Source organism: Bactrocera dorsalis, chromosome 3 (genome assembly GCF_023373825.1).
Source record: "Bactrocera dorsalis isolate Fly_Bdor chromosome 3, ASM2337382v1, whole genome shotgun sequence".
In the NCBI taxonomy this organism is placed as follows: domain Eukaryota; kingdom Metazoa; phylum Arthropoda; class Insecta; order Diptera; family Tephritidae; genus Bactrocera; species Bactrocera dorsalis.
The window spans coordinates 7,919,033-7,941,688 of NC_064305.1; the positions used below are offsets into that span (position 1 = coordinate 7,919,033).

Here is a 22,656-nt window from a genome sequence, read left to right on the forward strand (position 1 = left end):
AATAGCTTATTTGCTATGTGGCAAAGCAATTTGATTAATAATAAAATTTAAACTAAAAGCTTCCTCGCTTTAAACATTTACTTCCACTCCAAAGAAGCGCTCAAACTCCAAAAATTGCTCGAAGCAGCTTTACAATTTCTTGCAACCTAACGAAATAATATATTTTCTTTATTTAACGTAAATTTATGATTAAAAAATCAAAATCAAAATCATACTATGCGCTCAAGAAAACTTCTACTCAAAAAAAAAAAAAAATAAAAAACACTCAAAATCAAAAAAAAAAAACAAAATAAAAATCTTTAATATTTGCCTTATTGAACTGTAATTTTATTAATAACAAAATTTATATTCTAAGCTTTCTTCATCGTAAAAAAAATATCCACTCAAAAAATACTCAAACTCAAAAAAATTTGTCCAAACGCTTCAAAATATCTTTTGAATCGAATAAAATAACAAATTTCCTTTATTTTACTGTAATTTTCTAATAAAAAACCCTTAACTCAAAACATGCGGCGCACTCAAGAAAACTTACACGCCAGTAAATCACTCAAACTCAAAAAAATTACAAATGAAAAATGAATAAAATCTTTTCAACACAACTAAAGAGCGCACAACAACCCAATATACCGCTAAAATTAGCTCTTAGCGTTCTCTCTTTGCGCATGCGCACACTTACGTCCTTTATTTGAGTGGCCCACCCTCATACACCCCCTCGTTGACCTTGAATAAGTTGATATGTTGCTCTTTTACGTGCACCTTGCATGTGTAATTGTGCTTTGTTGTAACTGCCCTACATTACGACCCTCATCCTAGCCGATACTCATACACAGGCACTGCCGGCAACATGAACTCCCGCGACGCGCACAGCATCCCTTGTGCATTGCATTGAATGGCGAGCGACTTGTCGAGTGAGATGTATGAGTAGTTTTTAAAATAATAATTGCGCTCGTTTTTGCTACGTCCCCAACTTTACTTCACTTTCACCGTCCTTGGTGAGCTAACTGGTTCACTTGCTGCTGCTTCTTCTTCTTTACTGTTGTTATTTTGCATTTTTTGGTCTGTTTGTTTATTTGTTTGGTTGTCTGCTGCTGTTGCTGTAATTGTCGAGCGGTAATTGAGTCAGTGTATCAGTGGATCAGCCGCAATCCTCGCTGTCATTCCAAATTTTGCCTTCGTGCGTGACAGGTGTCCGAGTCCAACAGTTGGCTAAACGCGAATCATGTTTTTCTCTTAGTTTGTTGTTGTTGTAGCATACAAGCGTTGCGCTTTTGCGTGGTGGCTGTTGTCGCAAGGCCATTTGACAAGGAAATTCTAGAAAATTTGACGAATTTGCTGATGAAATGTTTGGAGTTGCATACAAGTTGCTCTGTGTTCGTGTGTGTTCGCAAAAATTTATTACGAGTGGAGTAGTAAATATTGTATAATGGAGTGCTAAGTGATGCGGTGACTATTAGGTGACGTATACGCCTTGGCGACCATTGCCTTGGAAGTAAAGTGTAGTAGGGGATGCAAAGTGAAGGATATATTCCAAATATTAATAAAAAAAATTTAAGAAATTAAAAATATTAATGAAATTAGTTTAAATGAAATGTAAATAAAAAATAAAAAAAAATTAATGAATAAAAAATTAAAAAAATAAATAGTACATAAAGTACAAGAAATAAAAAGTACATAATTAAGTAAAGTAAAAAAATTAAATAAAACTAATAAATATTTGCAAATTGAAATAAATAAAAAATAATCACAAAGAAATACGTTATTAATCAGATATGTAATTCAAACTTAAACTTCGAAAACTTTATTTTGATCGGTCAGTTTGTATGGCAGCTATATGCTATAGTGGTCCGATTTGAATAATTTCTTGGGATATTATAAGCCCTACTTTGGGGAATAAATTGTGCTAAATTTCGTGAAAATATCTCGTAAAATGAAGAAGCTTTCCATACAATCACTTGATTCCGAACATTCAGTTTATATGACAGCACTATGCTATAGTGGTCCGATTTGAATAATTTCTTGGGATATTATAAGCCCTACTTTGGGGAATAAATTGTGCTAAATTTCGTGAAAATATCTCGTAAAATGAAGAAGCTTTCCATACAATCACTTGATTCCGAGCATTTAGTTTGTATGACAGCTATATGCTATAGTGGTCCGATCTGCACAATTTCTTGGGATATTATACCGATGGCTTTGGGTATAAACTGTGCTAAATTTCATGAAGATATCTCATCAAGTGAAGAAGCTTTCCATACAATCACTTGACTCCGATGGTTCAGTTTGTATGGCAACTATATGTTATACCTCACCGATATCGCCGTTTCCGATAAAAAAACAACTCCTTTGGGAGAAAAATACGTGTGCAAAATTTCAGATCGATATCTCAAAAACCAAGGCACATAGCTGAATTTAGCTCAGTCCCTTCCAAACTTTAAAGCAAACTTAATATACTGTTCAGGGTATAAAATTATAAAAAAAATTGCCAATTCACCAGAACTAATTTTTGCGGTAACAAAATCAGGCATTTAACATGTCGTTGTTATTTTTCCTACGTGATTATGTTTAAAAAATGTGACGATAGAAGCAGCAAATTCGTCAGCGATGGCAACCAAACGACGTCAACACCAATCGTTACTCCAAATTATACAAATAAAATAAAAACAATTTAAAATGTTATTGATTTGTCACTTTGGCGGCAAAGCGAAGCGGCCCCGCTCAGCTGCCGCAGCCACATCGGCAGACAGCAGCGACAGCGAGTCAGAGCTGGCGGCGTATGTTGCCAACGGCATTAATGCAAATGTCATTCGTGGCGCCGTTACACCTGAACAGCGGTAAATATGCAATGCTCGTATATACTTGTAAACATATTTACATGTGTTTTTACTTGTCACTATCTATGTACATATGTATGTGTGCCTTCATTGAATCACATTTTTTATTGCCCTTCGAATTCAAATTCACTTTTATTAGCGCGCTCGGCTTATCGCCGTTACGAAAGCGCAGTTATATACATTTGTTGTTGTTATTTTTTCTATTAGTTATTGCAGTTAGTTGTTGACGGCATTATGCACGTTTATACATACATATGTATGTACATATAAATAAAGTCATCGTAGACGTCATTCCGCATGCAAATGACCTTGACACACTTTATGGGCGTCTGCTGAGGAAAAACGCAACCGTTAAAGATGATGAGTTTGAGTTTTATTGCGATTTGCAGTTTTGTTTCGTTTGAAATTCGTAAAAGTAATGCAATGTGACATTGACTTTAAAGCGAAGTTGAAATTAAATATTGAAACCGATTTTTTTTGCTTATAAATATTTGACTGACTGAGAATTAATTTTTGAAATTTTGGTATGTTTTTCTATTTCGAAGGTTAACTAATCGTAAATTGTCAGTTTCATGTTGCTCTCATTTAATTTATGCATCCAAATATTACTTACTTTATACAGCATCTTAGCATTACTCTATGCATTACATAATACTTTATTCTGTCTTATATTTTATTGCTTCAAATTCCTTATTTTATGTGTTTTTTAAATAAATATATTATTTCATAACTTCCTTTAGGCATAAGTTAATGTATTACTTTTCGCATTACCAAATGAATTACTTTATGCATTACCTGAATTCTCATTTTATACTATTTCCATGATTTATCGATTAATTTCATATATGATAACTGCGCTTATTTATATATGAACGCATTACTAATGAATTACTTTTCCCATTACATTGTGAATTATTTTATTCAATACCTAATTCTTATTTTATACTACCTTCCATGTTTTATCCATTACTTTCATATATCAGAACTCCCTTTATACATGTTTTAATGCATTACCTTGTCCATTACCTTATGAATTACTTTCAACATTACATTATTCCTTCTTTCATTACTTATCCATTATTTATTGAGCCTATTTTCCCTAATTTGGTCATTACTTTCAAATATCATAACTCTCTTTACATATATTTGAGCGCATTACCTTGCCATTACCTTAGAAATTACTTTATGCATTACCATAATTCTTCTTTTATACTAATTACCATAATTTATTTACTACTTTCATATATCATAACTTCCCTTTCTGAACGCATTATCTTTCCATTACCTTATGAATTACTTCATTAGCCGTAGCTCTCATAAATCATAATTCTCCTTGCCCATTAAAATTTACAAATTACTTTATAGATTACCTTAACTTTTGTACTACTTTCCCTAATTTACCGATTAATTTCCTATATCATTACTCCCTTGTACATATCTGAGCGCATTACCTTCTAATTACCTTATGAATTACTTTTTACGTTGTCTTGGTATTTCCCTTAACTTACTTTTCGTAATTCATTCATTACTTTCATAATCATACTTGTCCTTATACATATCTTAATGCATTACCTTGTCCATTACCTTATGAATTACTTTCAGCATTACATTATTCCTTCTCTCATTACTTATCTAATATTTACGGAACCTATTTTCCATAATTCGTCCAAGACTTTCATATATCACAACTGTCTTTACATATATGTATGTATTTGAGCGCATTACCATTACCTTAGAAATTACTTTATAAATTACCTTAATTTTTCATTATACTACATTCTACAATTTATCTATTACTTTCAGATATCGGAAATCCCCTTATACATGTCTGAATTACCTTATGAATTACTTTCAGCATTACTTATCCAAAATTTACTTGAAACTTCACATTACGAGTACTCAACTTATAGCATTAATTAATAAGTAATCGTATACATTTAAGTAATTGTTATGTAATGCATTACTTAATACATCATCTTGTGCATTATTTTATATAATCTTCATGTATTACCTCTTAAAGTAATCATTACTTTAATTTCAATGACTATCAGACTATCAAGTTAATATTTTCATATAATTTGACATTGATATGACTTTTTGACCTCTAAGCTACACTTTTGTTTTTATTATTTGTATATAAGCTACTTCCTAAGCTATCGCCTACAATAATCGGGAAATTGAATACTTCGTGCATAATAATTAGAAAAATAAGAGAAAATAATTGCGCGAGATAAAGATTAATGCAATGAATTGTGAAATGGATGAGCTTCAATTTCAGCATTTCAAAGCTGAGTAGTTGATAGGTTTTATAGTATATAAAATATATAATGAATATCTACAGTTATTCATATATACACATGGGCGTATTTAAAGCTGGTTTTAAGGGGTTACATCAACTTGCAAGTCAGAAAAACTCGAAATTTTTGTGAACGTCGCTTCTTGGAAAAATATTTACACTACAGAGTGTCTCAAAAAATCGAAATTCAATTTCGATACAATAAAAAAATCGTATTCCTTCATTTATTGCCTGCAAATATATCTAAGAAGGCTGTGTGAAATTTTCAAATCGATCGGTTCTACCGTTTCGGAGAAAGTTTCCTCTGAAAATTTTATTTCCAAAAAAACCGGAAGTCTTCTAAATAGATGAAATTGTTAGAAAAAGTAAGACTTAAAAAAATTTAATAATTACCTTAATTTAATTAAGAATTAAATTTTTATTTTTGAAAAAAAAATGTTTGAAAAAAATAAATTAATAATTAATATTAATTAAAAAAATTTAATAATTAAATTTTAAATAATTAATTTAATAATTAAATTTTTTAAAAAAATTTAATAATTAAATTTTAAATAATTAATTTAATAATTAAATTTTTTAAATTAATAATTAAATTTTTTAAATTAATTATTAAATTTTTTTAATTAATATTAATTATTAATTTATTTTTTTCAAAATTTGTTTTCTTTCAAAAATAAAAATTTAATTCTTAATTAAATTAAGGTAATTATTAATTATTAAATTTTTTAAGTCTTACTTTTTCTAACAATTTCATCTATTTGGAAGACTTTAATTTAATAACTAAATTTTTTTAATTAATTTTAATTATTAAAATTTTTTGTAATATTTTTTTTAGAAAATAAAAATCTAATTTTTTTATTTTTAATAATTTAAATTTTTTTATATTTTTTTTATAAAATAAAATTTTAAGCCAAGCACCATTTTTGTGCCCCGTACTGTATACATTTGATGGTTTCATAAACAATATGTCAAAAATCAGCGAGCGGAAAATTGAAAACTATTCGTTTGAGTAAATTTTTAATTACAATTACATGTAAACACACATACATACATCTAGTATATCATATATATGTACATACATGTGAATATGGAATGGAACATTTGTGAGTATGTAAATATTTTTTTTTACGTCGGCGATATTAATATTCAATTCCAATTAGTTGCTTAGAATTTCAATGTGCTCAAACGCTTGGAAAATTTAAAAGCGCAATTTGTTGTTGTTTACAGTGAGAAAAACTAATTTATTCACTACATTTCATAAATACATACATATGTATATACGAGGAATGCTCGATTAGTACTTCTCCAGAAATAAACAAAAAATTAATTCAAGAAAAATGACGATTTACTTCTCAACAAAGACTGTTTTTAGCGCGATACCTTTGACCCAGCGGCGCTCTGAATACATGAACTTGTCTGTAAGGTAAGGTAAGGTCTTGAGGTTTATTAACTATCATTCGAAATAACATTCTTTGGCATTTATTTTTTTAAAGAATATCTCTTTCAAATGTTGGCCGCGGTTATGTCTCAGATGGTCCATCCGTTGAGTCCAATTTTCGATGACTCGTTCGAGCATTTCGACTGGTAACTGGCGAATGACACGCGTGATGTTTTGTTCCAAGGCCTGAATCGAAGCGGGATTGTCCGCATAGACTTTAGACTTTACATGTTCCCACAAGAAAAGTCTAACGGTGTGGTATCACACGGACTTGGTGGCCAATCGACTGGCCCAAATAGTGAAATTATCTGCTCATCGAAGTGTTCTCTTAACAAATCCATTGATTGATGCGATATGTGGGTTGTGGCGCCGTTTTGTTGAAACTAAATGTCACCGAGGTCACGAGCTTCAAATTCAGACATCAAATTGTCGGTTATTAGGCGCAATAGCGGCCGCCATTGACGGTTATGTTCTCACCAACATAATTTTTCAAGAAATATGGACCGATGATTCTACCGGCTCACGAATTACACAAAACATTTGATTTTTTTTAGACTGCTCCAGAATTTTTTCAGGTTGCTCTTTGACCCAAATGTGACAATTCGCTTGTTTACATACCCGTTGAGCCAGAAATGAGCTTCATCCCTGAACAAAATTTGGCTCGAAAACGTCGGATCTTCTTGGAATTTTTCAAGAGCTCATAGAGTGAGGTGATGTCGCTTTGGAAGGTCGAACGGCTTCAGTTCTTCTCCCCGGTCTTCGTGTAGACTCTCAGCTGCGGATGCTATATTTTCTTTACTGAGTGCTAGACGTGATCTATTCGGTCGAATTATCCATTAATGAATCTTGGGTTTCAAGGTGGGTGAAGGTTGCTATTCATCTGATCATCTGATCAAATTTGAACCGGACTGTAAAAAAAAAATAAAATAAAAAAAAACGACGACATCTGAGTTGGCCATAGGTTATATAATCAGTGGAAAAATAAGAACTTTCCAGAATTTCGGATAATATACATATATGAGCTCAAGAGCAAATCGTAGTTGTAATTACCGTTTTTTGTGGTGTTTTCTGTTTTTCAGTATTTTCTGTATTGGCTGCCTCTGGAGGGATCTAAATCATGGTTACTTCGATTGGACTCTATTGAGCTCCGTCTGCTGTTGTTTTAGCGAGTATATAATTCCGTTATGATGGCAAGGATTAACTGAATTGTCGACGTCATCCAACGGAAGGTCTAAGAAACTTGCTGTTTCGACGGGATCGGACCAAAGGGAGAGGGGTGTGCTACGAGTGGGGAGGTATGGCATGCAAAGAGATGGTCGGTATCATGCGGAGACTCATTGCACGCAGGACATGTATTGCATATGTCGGGGTCTATGCTGGATAAGTAGGAGTTTGACCTTTCTACAGTATTCAGAACGAAGTTGCGCTAGGTTCATTCCTGTTCTCGCTGCAACTCGAGCTCTTCGTCTGCAATGGGTGGTCCTTTGACTCCGAGTACGCCATTCACTGAAGGGGAGTCGGTGAAGGTGTTGGCTCCACTGTGAATGGCGATCAGTGCTTGTCGGAAGTTTTTGTTGCGTCTGAAGTCTGGTCGGCGTATTGTCTGATGTCGTCAATGTAGTTGAGGAATGACCTCTTAATGTTTCTCGGAGGCGATTTCGGTCCAAGTAGCTGCCTGCAAAGATGATTTTTGCGAAAGCACCCCAGCAGGAACTACTTGGAGAGGAGTTCATTATGCTCCTAAACTGGGAGCATACGGGCCTCACTATGCAGGTGTTGGATAGGAGACATCAAGAGGCATCCTTTCGTAGTCCGGAGTGTAGTATTCTGACAGGTCTGGAGCTTTCACGTGTGCGTTTTACTGCATCCAGGCGACCATATTGGTGCGGCGTAGTTAAGGACCGGACGATCGATTGCCATGTAAGTTGCTAGCAAGTTGCTAGCAAGTTGCTTTGTCTTTCCCCCGTATACTGCCGGCTAGCGACTTGAGAATTTTCGTTCGCGATTTTGAGAAATACGTAAAGGGTCCTCGTTGCAATAAAAGTTAACTTTTTTGGAATTTCATGTAGGAGGACTTGGAACCTCCATTCCTGCCCCTCTCTGCCTTACTTTGTATGCTTTTGTTGCGCTTTTGCCAACTTTTTTACGAACTTAATAATTTTATTACGTTTGCCAACAAAAGTTATTTAGTATGCATTGTTGTTGTTTATGTTTACTCTTAACTCGTTTGCTGTCTTATTTTCGCTAGCTCCTCCCCTCTGCTTCCTCATACAGCAGAGACTTTTGCAAGCCGTCAACAAAAAGAAGCAAAAACTCACTGAAAAGTTTATGTTTACGCAGCAATTGTGCGCAATAACAATGTAAGCAAATAAAAGAAGAGGAAAAACAACAACAACAACAGCATATAAGTACAACAATAGCATTGGCGAACCGGCAGCAACACTCGCTTGAGGCATAATTAAAATATTGTGGTGTCTGTGGTGGCAAAATTAACAGCCACCAGCAACCGCCACCCACAATACAGCGATTAAACCGCATACACACACACACACACACGCATGCATATGCAGTCAAGCACAGGTAGCTGCCACATTTGTGTCAGTGTGACGCAGGTTTTGTATTTATGTTGCATGAATTTCAAGCATCTGTAATATATGCGGCTACAACAACTATATACGTATTGTTGTTGTTGTTGTTGTTGTTGTTGCAGCGTTCTCATTATTGTTGACGTTGGTGTTTATTGTTGCTCGTGCCGCGTCGTGTTTTTTAATTGTCGCCACTCGCTGTTGTTGTTTTATGTTATTTTTGTTGTTACTATTATTATTGTTGTTGTTATTTCCGCACAAGCAAGCTCTAATCACTCATTCCCATTGCATTGTTTGTCGCAGTTTTCGCCCGCTTGCTGGCTGGCTGACTCCGCTTAATGACTTCTTTCGATTTGCATTGTTTGCTTATAACAACAACAACAACAACAACAACCACAGATGGGACAGAACAGCGCGGAAAAGAGTGTTGGCAGCGCTTGTTGGCGAGCAAGTCACCTACATGTTGCTGTAATTGTTGTTGTTGTTGTTGTATTTTGCACCAATAAAGTTGTTATTATTGTTGTTGATTTTTGCATTATTATTTTTATGGCACCATAACACTGTTTTGCTTTACTTTTGCTTCGCACACTTTGTTGCAAGCACTCGGTGGCATATGTAGGTGTGGTTATACATATGTGTATGTGCGTATGTTTGTATATATTTGTATGCATTTGTTCTTTGTAATTTGTATGCGTGCAATTCTTGTTTTTTTTTTTTTTAATTTACGCCTCACTTGCCACAACAAAACCTTCTGCTGCAATGCATAACTTTTTCTATAATTTGTTGTTGTTGTTGTTTTAGCACTACTGGCACTATGATCACTTGGCGTGACAAGTCTTGTGTGCGTGCAACAACAAAAAAATAGGTCGATAGAAATTGAAAATGCAAGTTTCGCTTTTCCTCAATACATATTTAATTATATGCACACACACACATACACATGTTCACACAAAATAATGAAATGAAAAAAAAATGAAAGGAGAAATAAGGTGTTTCGATTTGAAGCGGGTTGAGTGTAATGTCTTCTTTAGATTTGGGTGAGAAGCGAACTTAATATACCCGGCTCAGCGTATAAAAATGAAAACCAGCGCCTAGAAGTATGCTAAACTTAAGTTTTTGTCACTTTTAAACAGTGTTTGCGCAGTCAAATCTGGAAATGCCTAAAATGTTGAAATTTTTAATAATTTGAATTAATAAAGTGAAACAAATTTCGGTAAAATATTAGCTCTTGCGACACAAAATTTGCTATTAATTTTAGTTTTGAAGTTGCAACTAATTTTTTTGAAAAATTGTATCGCCTGTAAGCAACATTTTTATGTAAAATTTAAAATTTTGTCGCATTTCGATAGTAAAAGCGTTCTATTCATGCGAAAAGTGCAATTGGATTGTTCGAAAATACAGTAAAAGTCGTTTCGAAAATATAATTTTCAAGTAATCTCGTCTTAAGTTGCTGATTGTGGAGCACGACTGTGACAAAAACTCGCTTTTTAGTAAACACTTAGAATTTTACTTTCACTTTTTATTAAAAAAAAATAATAACTTTTATTCCTTCGAAGAAATAATTGCTTTATATTTTAGGTGTTTAGCTTTTGCAGTCGATTTAAGCTAAAATGTAATAATTAGTTTTTTAATATTATTATTTTTTTTTTAATGAAAAAAGTATTTTAAATCAATTTTATTAACATAAATTTTTTTAAAAAACTATTTTATTTGTAATTCTCACCAAAACTTCGTTTCAAAAGCAATTCTTGCGCAACAAGTCTCTGACGTATTTTTAGTTACTCATACGCACTGACGCATCACTATTGAAAGAAACTACTCAATGTTATCTAATTACTCGAACAACAAAGCTTGAGAGGAAATATGTAAGTGAGTCACAAATACATACTCACATACACACAATTCCATTTACATACGCTGCACAGATTTTCTTAGTTACTACTTCGAAGCAATAGTGTGCTGTGCTTAGAAAATGTTGCATGCTTTTAGGCGCCCAATTATTTCTTATTCGTACATAGTGGCACTATATGTCAGCCAGCACTGTAGGGAGCGAAATAAATATTTCTCAAAACTCATAATATATTTATTATTAAAAATATAAAAAAAATAAGTTAAAATTTGATTAGATAATAAATTCGAAAGCCTAACGAACAATTCGAAAGAATAACGGAAGATTAAATATCTTATATGATTTGATTTGAAATTAAAAAAAAGAATGAAAAGTAGCAAATATTTTCTCAGGATTTTAAAGCGGACCTTCTAAACTAGTTTATCTTAACTTTGATAAATCAAAATTTCGAGATTTCGAAGGTTTTCGGGATTCGGCTATAATAATTATTGTAATCCCGAAATTTCGGGACGGATGGAATGTACATAGCCTGATTAATGATTTCAGGTTCGGAATCCCGGAATTTTAATCCCGAAATTTCGGGACTGAGGGAATGTAGCTTGAACGGAAGTGAATAAATTTAAAGTAAGTCTTTACAAAATTTGCTATTTAATGAACTCAGACTGGCAATCCCGAAATTTCGGGATTAAAAAAAAAAATGAAACTTTAACAGTAGTAAATAAATTAAAAGTAATTCATTTAAATTGCTACTAAATGAATTCAGGTTCGAAATCTCGAAATGGTAATCCCGAAAGTTCAAGAATAAGAGAAAGTAACTTAAATAGTAGCAAATGAATTTAAAAGTATTCTTTTTAATTGGTAATCAGATTCAGGATCCCGAAATTTCGGGATTAAAAAAATGTAGTAAATAAATGAAAAGTAAAAAAACAGTAGCAAATATTTAATGAACTCCGATTCAAAATCCCGAAATGGTAGTCCCGAAATTTCGGGATTAAGAAAATGAAGCAATAGCTGTATTAAACGAATTTAAATTTATTCTTTTTAATTGATAAACAGATTCAGAATCCCGAAATTTCGGGATTAAAAAATTAAATTTTAAGTAATTAAAAGAAATTCTTCAAAATACATAGACATGAAAATATGTATTTAAAGAATTCAGCCTCGGGATCCCGAAATAGCAATCCCGAAATTTCGGGATTAAGAAATGAGGCTTGAAAAGAATTACAACATTTAATTTCTGTTGGCTTAGTGCAGCTAATAGTTAGCGCTTACTTTATATTCGCGTCAGAAACTACATATGTATGTACATACATACATGCTAGTTTACTTGTACGTGTATGTGCCTATATACAATATACATACATATGTATGTGCATGTTTATGTATGTTCATATGTGGGCATGTATGTACATATTTGAATATTTACATTGTATTTCTGACACATTTTCGCAATGGTGCCACGCTAATAAATGAGTTGTCGTCAAGGGGCAACAAATACTATAAAATCCATAAGAATAATGCAAAGTAAATTCTTCCACATGCACACACAAACACATACACAAATTCTTCCATGCAAACTCTAAATAGCAAGTGGAGCAAGGCATAAAATCTTGCAAAGTGAACTTTGTGCTCAAGTTTACACACAGTCGTCGGCGTTTCTTGTGCCACAATGGGCTTGCAACGGCGCCAATTGCTACAACAACAACAAAAAATAAGAAACAACTACCTGCAGCGTCGCTACAGACAGACGCCCGACACAGCTGACGAAGTGTAGAAATATGCATTAATTTACATTTATATATATTTGTATATATTTTTAAGTAAATATTAAATATTTGTGTGGCGCATAACTGTACATATTTGCATGCAGCTGCCAGTGTTGAACTCAAAAAGTTCTGATATTTATATTTTTTTGTTGAAGTGAAAATCTAGTGGCGTATAAGTAAATAAGTATATATTAATTCATATTCATATTTGTACATATGTATGTACATATGTATGTTTGAATAAGTATTTGTGCATGTACATATGTGTGCGCCACATTGTTGTAAACTTCCCCCATTCGCTGCAATGTCAATGCAATCGCTTAATAAACCGTTGATTCGTATAAATTTCAATTTCAATTAATTTCGCCATGACATTGCCACAATGACAGCCGAGACGCGACCGAGACAATTAACTGTCAGCACTTAACAGCACTTTTGGAAAAAAAGAACCCAAAGCAAAATGCAGATAAGTTTTGCATACGCTCAACTGCAAATAGAAACAACAACAAACACATAGTAAAATAGTCAAAGAGTAGGCATATTTGGCGGCAGTCAACAGACTGAGGCTGGGGCAGTTGCTGGTTGATTAATTAATTAACAAAAAGCGCCAAGTTGCACGCTCATCAATGCCACAGGCACATTTATGGGTTTTATGGCTGCATGCCACACTCGTTGTTGTAACGTTCGTTTAGTGTGAGTTCCAAATAGGCTCGACCAGTCTCATGAGTGTCTGTGCGTCCACACAATTATTTGACCACATCAAAGTGAGAGGGAGCATGAGTAGCTTCAGACATACTTTTTGGAAATCATCTGAAATAACTTTTATTATAATAACTTTTTTTCAAATCCGAAATGGTAATCCCGAATTTTCGGGACTGAGAGAATGAAGCTGGAATATAAGTAAATACGTCAGAAAAATTCCTTAAAATTGGTATTTAGTGAATTCAGGCGCGGGATCCCGAAATGGTAATCCCGAATTTTTGGGATTAAGAAAATGAAGCTTGAACAGAATAGAAAAAAGAAGAAATAAATTAAAAGCAATTATTTAAAATTGCTTTTTAATCAATTCCGGCTCGGGATCCCGAAATGAAAATCCCGAAATTTCGGGATGAAGAAAATGAAGCTTGAACAGAACTAAATAAATTAAAAGGAATTATTTAAAATTTCTTTTTAATGAATTCAGGCTCGGGATCCCGAAATGATAATTCCGGAAATTCGAAGTTAAGAAAATGAAGCTTGAACAGAACTAAATAAATTAAAAGGAATTATTTAAAATTTCTTTTTAATGAATTCAGGCTCGGGATCCCGAAATGATAATCACGAAATTTCGGGATTAAGAAATTTATGCTTGAAATAAATTAAAAGTTATTACTTAAAATTTGTTATTTAATGAATTCAGGCTCGGGATCCCGAAATGATAATGTTGAATTTTCGGAATTGAGAAAATGAGGCTTCAACAGATACTGTTGTAATTATTAATGAACATGAATGCCTTTCTTCGACCAGCGCCTGCTAAGCGCTCGCGAGGTCTATTGGTTCAATGTTAGAACGCAAGACGACACTGGCAATCCATCTCGGTTCCATACCGATGTGAGCGAGACAAGCCTACTTTTTCTCGCTAACTCATCGGTTTTTCAGTTCCCAGCGATGCCACTGTGCCTATACATCCAAACGCACCTGATAATGAAGTACTTTAATGCTATTTTTAGTGAAGACAGACACTCCTCAACTATATCCTTCTCTCTGTGGCTCTGTGTTGCTCATTTCGTAATTATCGCTTCGAATTAAATTGAAATTCTGCACTTTCATCTGCCGACCACGCCTAGACGCCCGCAAAGAAAAGCAAACATTTATGCGCAATTAATATCGCGCACTTGAGAACACCCCGCTCTTCGCTTTGTGCGCCAACAAGTTGGCTCTATGCTTATGCGTATTTGATGCCAACTAAATTATCCTTCAATTAACATTTCCGCTCCGTTGGCATGCGCTGGCTTCGCAAATTGCGAAATACATTTATGTGTGAGGAGCAATTAAAGATTGACACATGACACGACCGAACATCCTTTATTGTCGTATCTAATCGTTGGGCTGAGATGAATTGTAGACGGCTGTAAGCCGAGTTGCGAGCGAAGGTCGCAAAGAGACCATGAAGGGGAGCAGAGTCACTGCTGTCTAATGACAAGCGCTTCGAATTACTTTATGCAGAAAAGTTTCAACAGCTTTTGCAGCAGCATTTAATTTCCCTTTGGTGAAAGTACCGTTGGTTGAGATGAGGAACTCATGTGAGTAAAATAAACATACATATTGACATACAAAGCAGTTGAGCAAACACGGCGGGCTTAGGGGACATTTTATAGTTATAACTATGTATGTCAAATAAGTTGATGGTGTTGACAAGTGGTAGATAGTGGAAGGAGTGTGGTGAAATTCGCAGTGTTTGGCATGTTGGGTTAATTAGCAGAAGTGAATTAATTCGCGCGTGTAGCGAAAATGCGACCGAAGTACCGCACCAAATCGCAACAAAGCGCCACAGCTGAGCGAAAGTCAGCGGGCGGCACAAAGGACATTCCGCACACACGGTCCAAACACACTTGGAGGCGACATACATATATACATACATACATATGTAAACATTGGAATTTGTTTGCAGTCGTCAGAAAATGTCAATTTGCAAATGTATAAATTAGTCGCTCAACCACGTGTATGGGGTTGAGTGTTAATGTGGATTGCGGTGGATGAGTTGAAACTGATGTCATCTTATGTATTTGACATGGGGCTGACACAAATAATCCACTGTACCATAAATAAATAAACGAATTGGGAGCACATATCTAGATGTGGGATGTGGGTATCATGTACCGTTAACCCACATAAAATGCGTTGAAATCTGCACGACAGTTCTGAATACGTCGCCTTCGAAGACTAAAATTAAGCAATAAACGCAAAAGCTTAGTCGCAGTGTTCTCTTTACCGGGTATATCCACTTGAACTCGGACTCGGCGTAAAGTTAGTCTGAAATATACGCCAGAGCGTAGCTTCCTTCAGAAAGGTGACTATGCACTCCGATAGTAGAGAGAACTCGAGCTCGCTAACCGTGGGCTCAAGACTTGTCAAACGGTGTCTGTACTCCGCATCTCTGTCAGCATGTTAATTTATGTTTAGACTGGTTTGAATGTCCACAGCGATATTGCAGGAAACTCTAAAGGCTTACTAGGCCAGTTCCTTCAGTCTCAATAAATGTGGAGAGGATACGTTTAGGAGCTTCGTTGGCTTCCTGTGATTTGTTACTGGACTGCTGAACCTGTGTCCAGCTCAGCAAGCGTTGGTCATATACCACCAGCTGTGCCGTTGCAAGGACCTTCTGGGCCGAATTAAATCGGAAGAGGTGTAGTTCCGAATTTTCGGGATTACCATTTCGGTTCAGGGCCAGGATCTGATCACCAATTAAAAAAATTAATTTTAATTTATTTATTACCGTTAAAGTTTCATTTTCATATTTTTATATAGTCCCGAAATTTCGGGATTACCATTTCGGGATCCCGGGCCTGATTACCAATTAAAAAAAATAATAATAATTGTAATTTATTTATTACTGTTAAATTTTAATTTTCATAGTGTCGAAATTTCGGGATAACTATTTCGGGATCTCGAGTCTACCGTCTATTGAAAGAAGAACGAACATTTCACGAAGGCATAAAACCGGTAAAAAAATGGCAGAAATATTTTCTAGTCTGACATCTAGGCTTGGTAATACTGCTTCTCAGAAAGTCTTTTTCTCAACGAGAACTTCGAGCTTTTCAATTGTCCTATCCTATAAAGTAAGGTTAGGAACGAGTTTTGTTGAAGAATATGCATAGTACTCCGGTGTTCTTAAGTATGACACTATCTGTTTGATAAACAGTTAATTCTCTCCCTGTATCTTGGCAGTGAGCTTGAATTTTTTTGATTTTTCTGGTTCCGCTTGATAGTGATCTGGTGATCCTAACACTTCTCCAATCCAGCATTTTTGACATATTCATATAGGTCATATACATACATATATTTTTATTCTACTAGCTTTTATGTATTTATTTTTTTTTTTATGCTAATCTTTCTACTTTTTCCCTTGCAGACGCCACAGTATGTCCGCCAGTCTAATGTCCTGTGTTCGGGAGAACTCCCCACCGTTAGATAGTGTGGATGGAGCCAACTGTAGCAGTGCAACGGGTCCAATGTCATTACCCGATTGTCATATGACTACAATGTCCACACATAAACAACAACAACAACTCACATCAACACCACTATCAGCGCCAAACATCAATGAGAGTAGTAGCAGCGGTGGCGGTGGCGCCGGTGGAGGAGGTGATGGAACAACACAAACTACTGGTGAGTGAAGAGAGATTTTGAATATAAGTACAAGTATATCGTATGTACCATATAACTGTAATTGAAGTTGTAAACTTCTGGTGTTTCTAAACAAAAAGTGCAAAGATAACTCGGTACTTCCGGAGAAAGCTTTTTAGCTTTAATATAAATTTAATTTCCTACAAAAATATATTCCTTAAACATTCTTACTTTTCTTCTGCTATATTCCATATCTATATCGACATTTTCTGTCACACCTCCCCTTCAGCTTTATCCATCTTAAATGCAAGTCTTCAAATTGCCTCCCTTTAGCTTCTCTTTCGCCCTGCCATCCTTCTACATATTTGTCGATGCCATTTGTCAACGGTTCAATACGTGTCGCTGTCAAGTGTCATTGACACACCGTTCAGCAACCAGTGCCTCATAGTTTTGTTTGCAAATGTGTCTTCGTTGAGTTTGAGTGCGTATGCCCTGCGAAGGGCAGAGGAAAGTGTTTACTTGTAAAGTGCCGCTCATTGGTAATGTGCTTCAATTGCTTGTAATGAAGATTGAAAGGAAGCCTAATAAATGATAAAGACAATTTTATTGGCGTTAATTCAGCCGAAAGACGAGGGAAGTAGAAACTGTGGTGCTAATGGATGTGAGAGTTTAAAGTACTCAGTTATAGAAATAACTTACATAAGTATTGCTATAGCAGCTCTCTTGAGATTACAAGACTTTAAAATTACTTTTGACAGAATAGCAAAGCCGTTTCCTTAAACGGAGGTTCTAAAAAGATTACTCACGGAATTAGAAAGCTTATAGGTGATGTACAGATGTACTAAAAGTAGTGCAGCGCGCTTGCTATAACTTAAAAGCTCTTAAAAGATTCATAACGCCCTTAGAATAGAACAAAATAAAGGTTTGTACTGCGACTAACCAGTACCCTGATAAATTCCTAGTTTCTGCTAGATGTTATTGAATGAACGCTTTTCCTTTTTGGATATATAGTTCCAAGGCCTTGTTCTAGCGTCTGCAGATAACTGAACAATTGAAAAACGGTTGCTTCGGGTTTTCCGACGTCTTCAAAAAGCCTTTGTTCCAACTGTATAATAGCAAATTTCTTGAGTTAACTGGCCTTGGATATGGTTTCTGAGACAACAATGAAACAATTTCCTTGAACGCAGGTTCCGTAAATATTTCTCACCGAATGTGCAAGCTATAAGAGTTGAACAGATGCATCTTAAATAGTGGAGGGAGTTTGCTAAAACCTAAAATCTCTCAAAAGACTCATAATGCCCTAAAAATAGAGGAAATTGAGGTTTGTACTGTGACCTGAAGTCTAAAGTATTGTGCTCTCATTTTTATCTCACGAACTCTAATGAATTCCTAGATTCTTCTGAACGCTATTGAGTCAATCTGCTTCCTTATTGTACATATAGATCCACAGTTCGTAGTTGCTTGCGTCGGCAGATATCTATGCGATCTAGAAGTAGCTGTTTCATGCTCCTTCAGAAACTTTTTTACCAACATTCTTTGAAATATTGATCTCAAGATCTGTTGATAATTTGAGCTTAATCTTTGCGCCCAAACCTCCTGCGCTTTGGAAAAATTTTTACCTTTAGAACTTAGCTTAAACCGGCAAGTATTTATGATATACTGTTTTCTATATATTATATTAACGAGGTAACATAGAATCTGTGGAGCTCATGATCTTGAATAAAATAACGACTCCGCATTGTACCACTGGTAATATATATGTATGTAAGATCAATCTCATTCAGCAGTTTAAGTTCAGTTCAGTTCTTTTTGCGCTGGAAAATTGACTCTAGTTAAGAGCCTAACCGTCTTAGTTCTATAATAAGAAAAGGTCGTAGCTTGGTCAGATATAAGGTTAGAGAGTTGAGTTGAATTACATATGTATAAAAATGTTTAGAACTTCTACTATAGTTTTTAATGCTGAGAAGCCGATGATTGTCATATATATAACAAAAAACAATAAGGTTTTTAATAAAATTTCTACCAGTTAGCAATTTTGTGTTGTTTCCTATAAAATTGTAGCAAAAAAATCCATTAGAACTACAAGCCTACATCTGTTCCCATAGAAAAAAAACTGCCTGAATAACTTCTCTGTTCATTCCCACGAATAGCATAGGATATAATTTTAGTAATGCTGCTTAGTCACACCGTTGGTTTAGGCACAGTTTTGGTCAAATATGATTCATTGACATTTTTTAGTGACCTGTGTTAATACCTAATGTCATTATTACGTGTTTTTTTTTAATTTTCAAGGCTTTCCATCAAATTTGAGTTATTCTGCCAAGTGATTTAAAAATGTACTGAAATCGAAAGGCAAAGTTTCTATAAAACTAAAAAATCGCAAATCTGCGATTCGTGTCGCCGCTCTTCGCTTCACTATGTTCTTCGCTCCACTATGTTCCTAGCCTAATGGACATACATAACTACAATTTTATTACTTATACGCCCCCACAAACATGCAATCACTATATTTTCATAATTTATGTAAGCTTTGAGTTCAGAAACGTATGAAATAAGCGCCTGGGGATTGAAAATCAAATATTTGTTGTGGGTCAAAGCAACAACTACAAATGCAAATACCACAAATATGAATATGTTTATTTGATAATTTCAATCTTTTTCTCGTCTACACATGGGAGATGCATATATGCTTACATACAATAAATGAAAAAAAAAAAGATTTTTTTTTACGAAATTCGTATTTAGATTTACTTCAGAGAGCTTTTGGTACACATTATTACTATTTTTGAATTTTTATTCACAAAGAGCTTGGCAGGCTTATATATAAATAAAAATTTGTAGTACCTGCGCCTCTTTTGTATATATTTTTTATACCCTGATCAGGGGTTTTAAGTTTGCTCCAAGTCGTTAACAGCCAGCAAGTAACGTTGGGGACCCTAAAATGTATATATAAATGATCAGCGTGACCAGCTGAATCGATTTAGCCATGCCAGTCCGTTCATCTCCATTTCTGTTTATAGAAACTCGCATTAGTCCCTTAGTTTTTGAGATATCGTGCTGAAATTTTGCAAACGCTGTTTTCTCGCCAAGAAGCTGTTCATATGTCGTAGCCGCCGATATCGGATCATTATAGCACATAGCTGCCATACAAACTGTTTGATCGGAATCAAGTGCTAGGTATGGAAAACTTTTTCATTTTACGAGATATCTTCATGAAATTTGACACAGATTAAAGTCCTCGATAACTATACAATCTCCGATGATATCGTTCTGATCGGACCACTATAGCATATAGCTGCCATACAAACTGCTCGATTAAAATCAACATAAACAACTTTTTATACCATAAAAAATGCGCCTGTGCAGGGTATTACAGTTTCGGTGCAACGGAAGTTAACCTTTTTTCCTGTTTTTATAATTTTTTCAATCCAGCAAAAGCATCCTTTTCTGATTTCCTCTGAGTCTTGCTGCTACCATCTGCCACTAAAAGTGAAATGCCACACCAGCAAGCAGTCAAACAGACAGACAGCCAGTCGGAAAGTGCAAAAGTGAAATGAGATAACATTTATAATATTAGCAAACAGCTGCTCCAAAAGCCAACCGTTCGTTTGCGCAAAGCAAGTAAAGAATTTTCGCACTCAAACACACGTTCACACGCACATTTAGTTGATAAGAGTGTTGGTGTATGTAACGGTATAGGCCGCTCGGAGCGAGGCTATAATTGCATATCATCGGCATATCGCTTGGCGCTTATCAAGCGAAAAGTCAATAAACCCCAGCAGACAGGCGTACGGACGGACAAACGGACGTGATAGAGCGATCAAAGTAAAATATGCTTGTGTGTATGCTTATTGTAGTTCAACAACAACAGCAGTAAGTGTAACTGCGTCGCACCAATAACCCTGGAGGAATTGTCTTTGAGTTCATTTTGTGGTGGGTGTGGTTGCCAACGCTCCGCAAGCCGCTGCGTAAAAGAAACTGTAGCAAAATAATAGCGAAAACAAAAACAAAAAAATGAAGAAAAAAGCTAAGGTTGACTCCACGCAGTCATTCATGTGAAAACCTCTGCGTTTATGGTGCTATACTTTCAGTTACATTCTGCGGTTCACCATTTTCCCTTTTCTCTACGTTTGTGTAGAAAGTAAATCGTTGTCTCGTGTGATTTTTGTCACAAGCTTGTTGTGATGTTGGGAATCGATTTGATATTTCACGATGTAAAAAATAAAAGTAAATATTTGTCATAACTGCCGAAGAATACGTTGATTGTATTTAATGGAATCGCGAAGAGTTGGGGGTGAGAAGTAAGAAAATGAGATGAAGGGAATCAGATTGGGAAGTTAGAAAAGAGAAGTTGGGATGTTGAGAGATGTGTCTTTATTTGACGTGTGAGGACGAGTACTTAACTATGTAAACCGATGGTTGAAAAGATGGTAGAGAGTTCGGCCCCTAGTTTAGGGTGGCATCCGAACTCGCAAATAGCGTATCAGAGTAGAATGTTGGAATTGAGAAGTTGGGAATGTTAAGGGATTCTTCTTTCCTGGACGACGAAGGACGAGTACTTAACCCTGCATACCGTCAACTTTTGTGAATGGCTGCGTTCGGTTAGACCTCAAATCACAACTTTGTAATACACTTACTTTGTGAGTCCGCGAAGAACCCGTATGGGATTTCGTGATATAAGACGAATGACTGCTAGTGAGTAGTGTTATGTCTAAGCCTCCAGATCAAGCGCAGAATATCTCTTGCCAAAAGGTGCTACTTTGGGATCGGTAGGCAATTGAGAAGCAGCTCGACGAACAAAAATGATGCTCTATAAGTCTCTCATTATTCCTGTCCTACTCGTATTGAACGTCGCGGAAACATGAACGCTGATGACTTGGGATGAATATTGAAAAAGATGGAGCTACGAACTATGAGCTCTACGCTCACATGGATATAGTGAAGTGTGTAAAAATCCAACAAATGCGTTGGTTAGGCCATGCCGTTCGTTTGGAAGATGATGGTCCAGCAAAAAAATCCTTCGATTCGATACCCATAGTTACTTATGTGGACAATAGAAGCAAGAGTGCCCACTTATCCAATGGAAGGACCAAATGCGTAGCGAGCAGTATTCTATTGGGATGTACAACTGGCAGACGTCGCAAAGGATAGAAGCAATTGGGGAATCTTTGTGTTCTCGATCCAGTTGTAGTGCCAAAGAAGAAGAAGATATGGCATAACATTAAGTGAGGCTGGGAACTTCGTTCCTTCTTTCCACTTCTTGGCGTCAAATTCCAAACCAGGTCCTTCTGGTCTTTCCAACGGATTGAAGATCTTCCTCTTTTTCTGCTTCCCCCGGCGAGTACTGCGTCGAATACCTTCAGAGCTGGAGTGTTTGCATCCAGTCGGACGACATGATCTAGCCAGCGTAGCCATTGTCTTTTAATTCGACGTCGTGGCCAATGCGCAAAGGAACATAAATCTTTTACCCTACTACTGCACTGTATGTACGAACCGACCTCTCGGCATCTGCTTCTCTGTTCAAATGTTTATTTAGGTGGCTTGTAAAAATTCCGATGTAAAACT

The 22,656-nt window shown here is 35.4% G+C and overlaps 2 protein-coding genes across 5 annotated transcripts in view; one reads left to right on the top strand and one right to left on the bottom strand.

Annotated features, from left to right (window-relative positions):
- LOC105226902 (zinc transporter 1) overlaps positions 1-22,656 on the bottom strand; it is a 254,752-nt gene that overhangs the window by 101,997 nt on the left and 130,099 nt on the right. The gene's annotated exons all lie outside the window — the stretch shown is intronic.
- Positions 1-22,656, top strand: part of LOC105226906 (serine-rich adhesin for platelets) — a 149,434-nt gene that overhangs the window by 54,994 nt on the left and 71,784 nt on the right. For 3 of the 4 annotated variants that reach the window (XM_019990528.3, XM_011206031.4, XM_049453850.1), the window contains exon 3: positions 16,877-17,133. In XM_019990528.3, coding sequence (XP_019846087.2) covers positions 16,887-17,133 — 247 coding nt within the window. In that variant the 5' untranslated portion in view covers positions 16,877-16,886. Of the gene's footprint in view, positions 1-2,085; positions 2,832-16,876; positions 17,134-22,656 lie in introns of those variants that run through there. The other variant, XM_029550483.2, reaches the window with a different exon arrangement.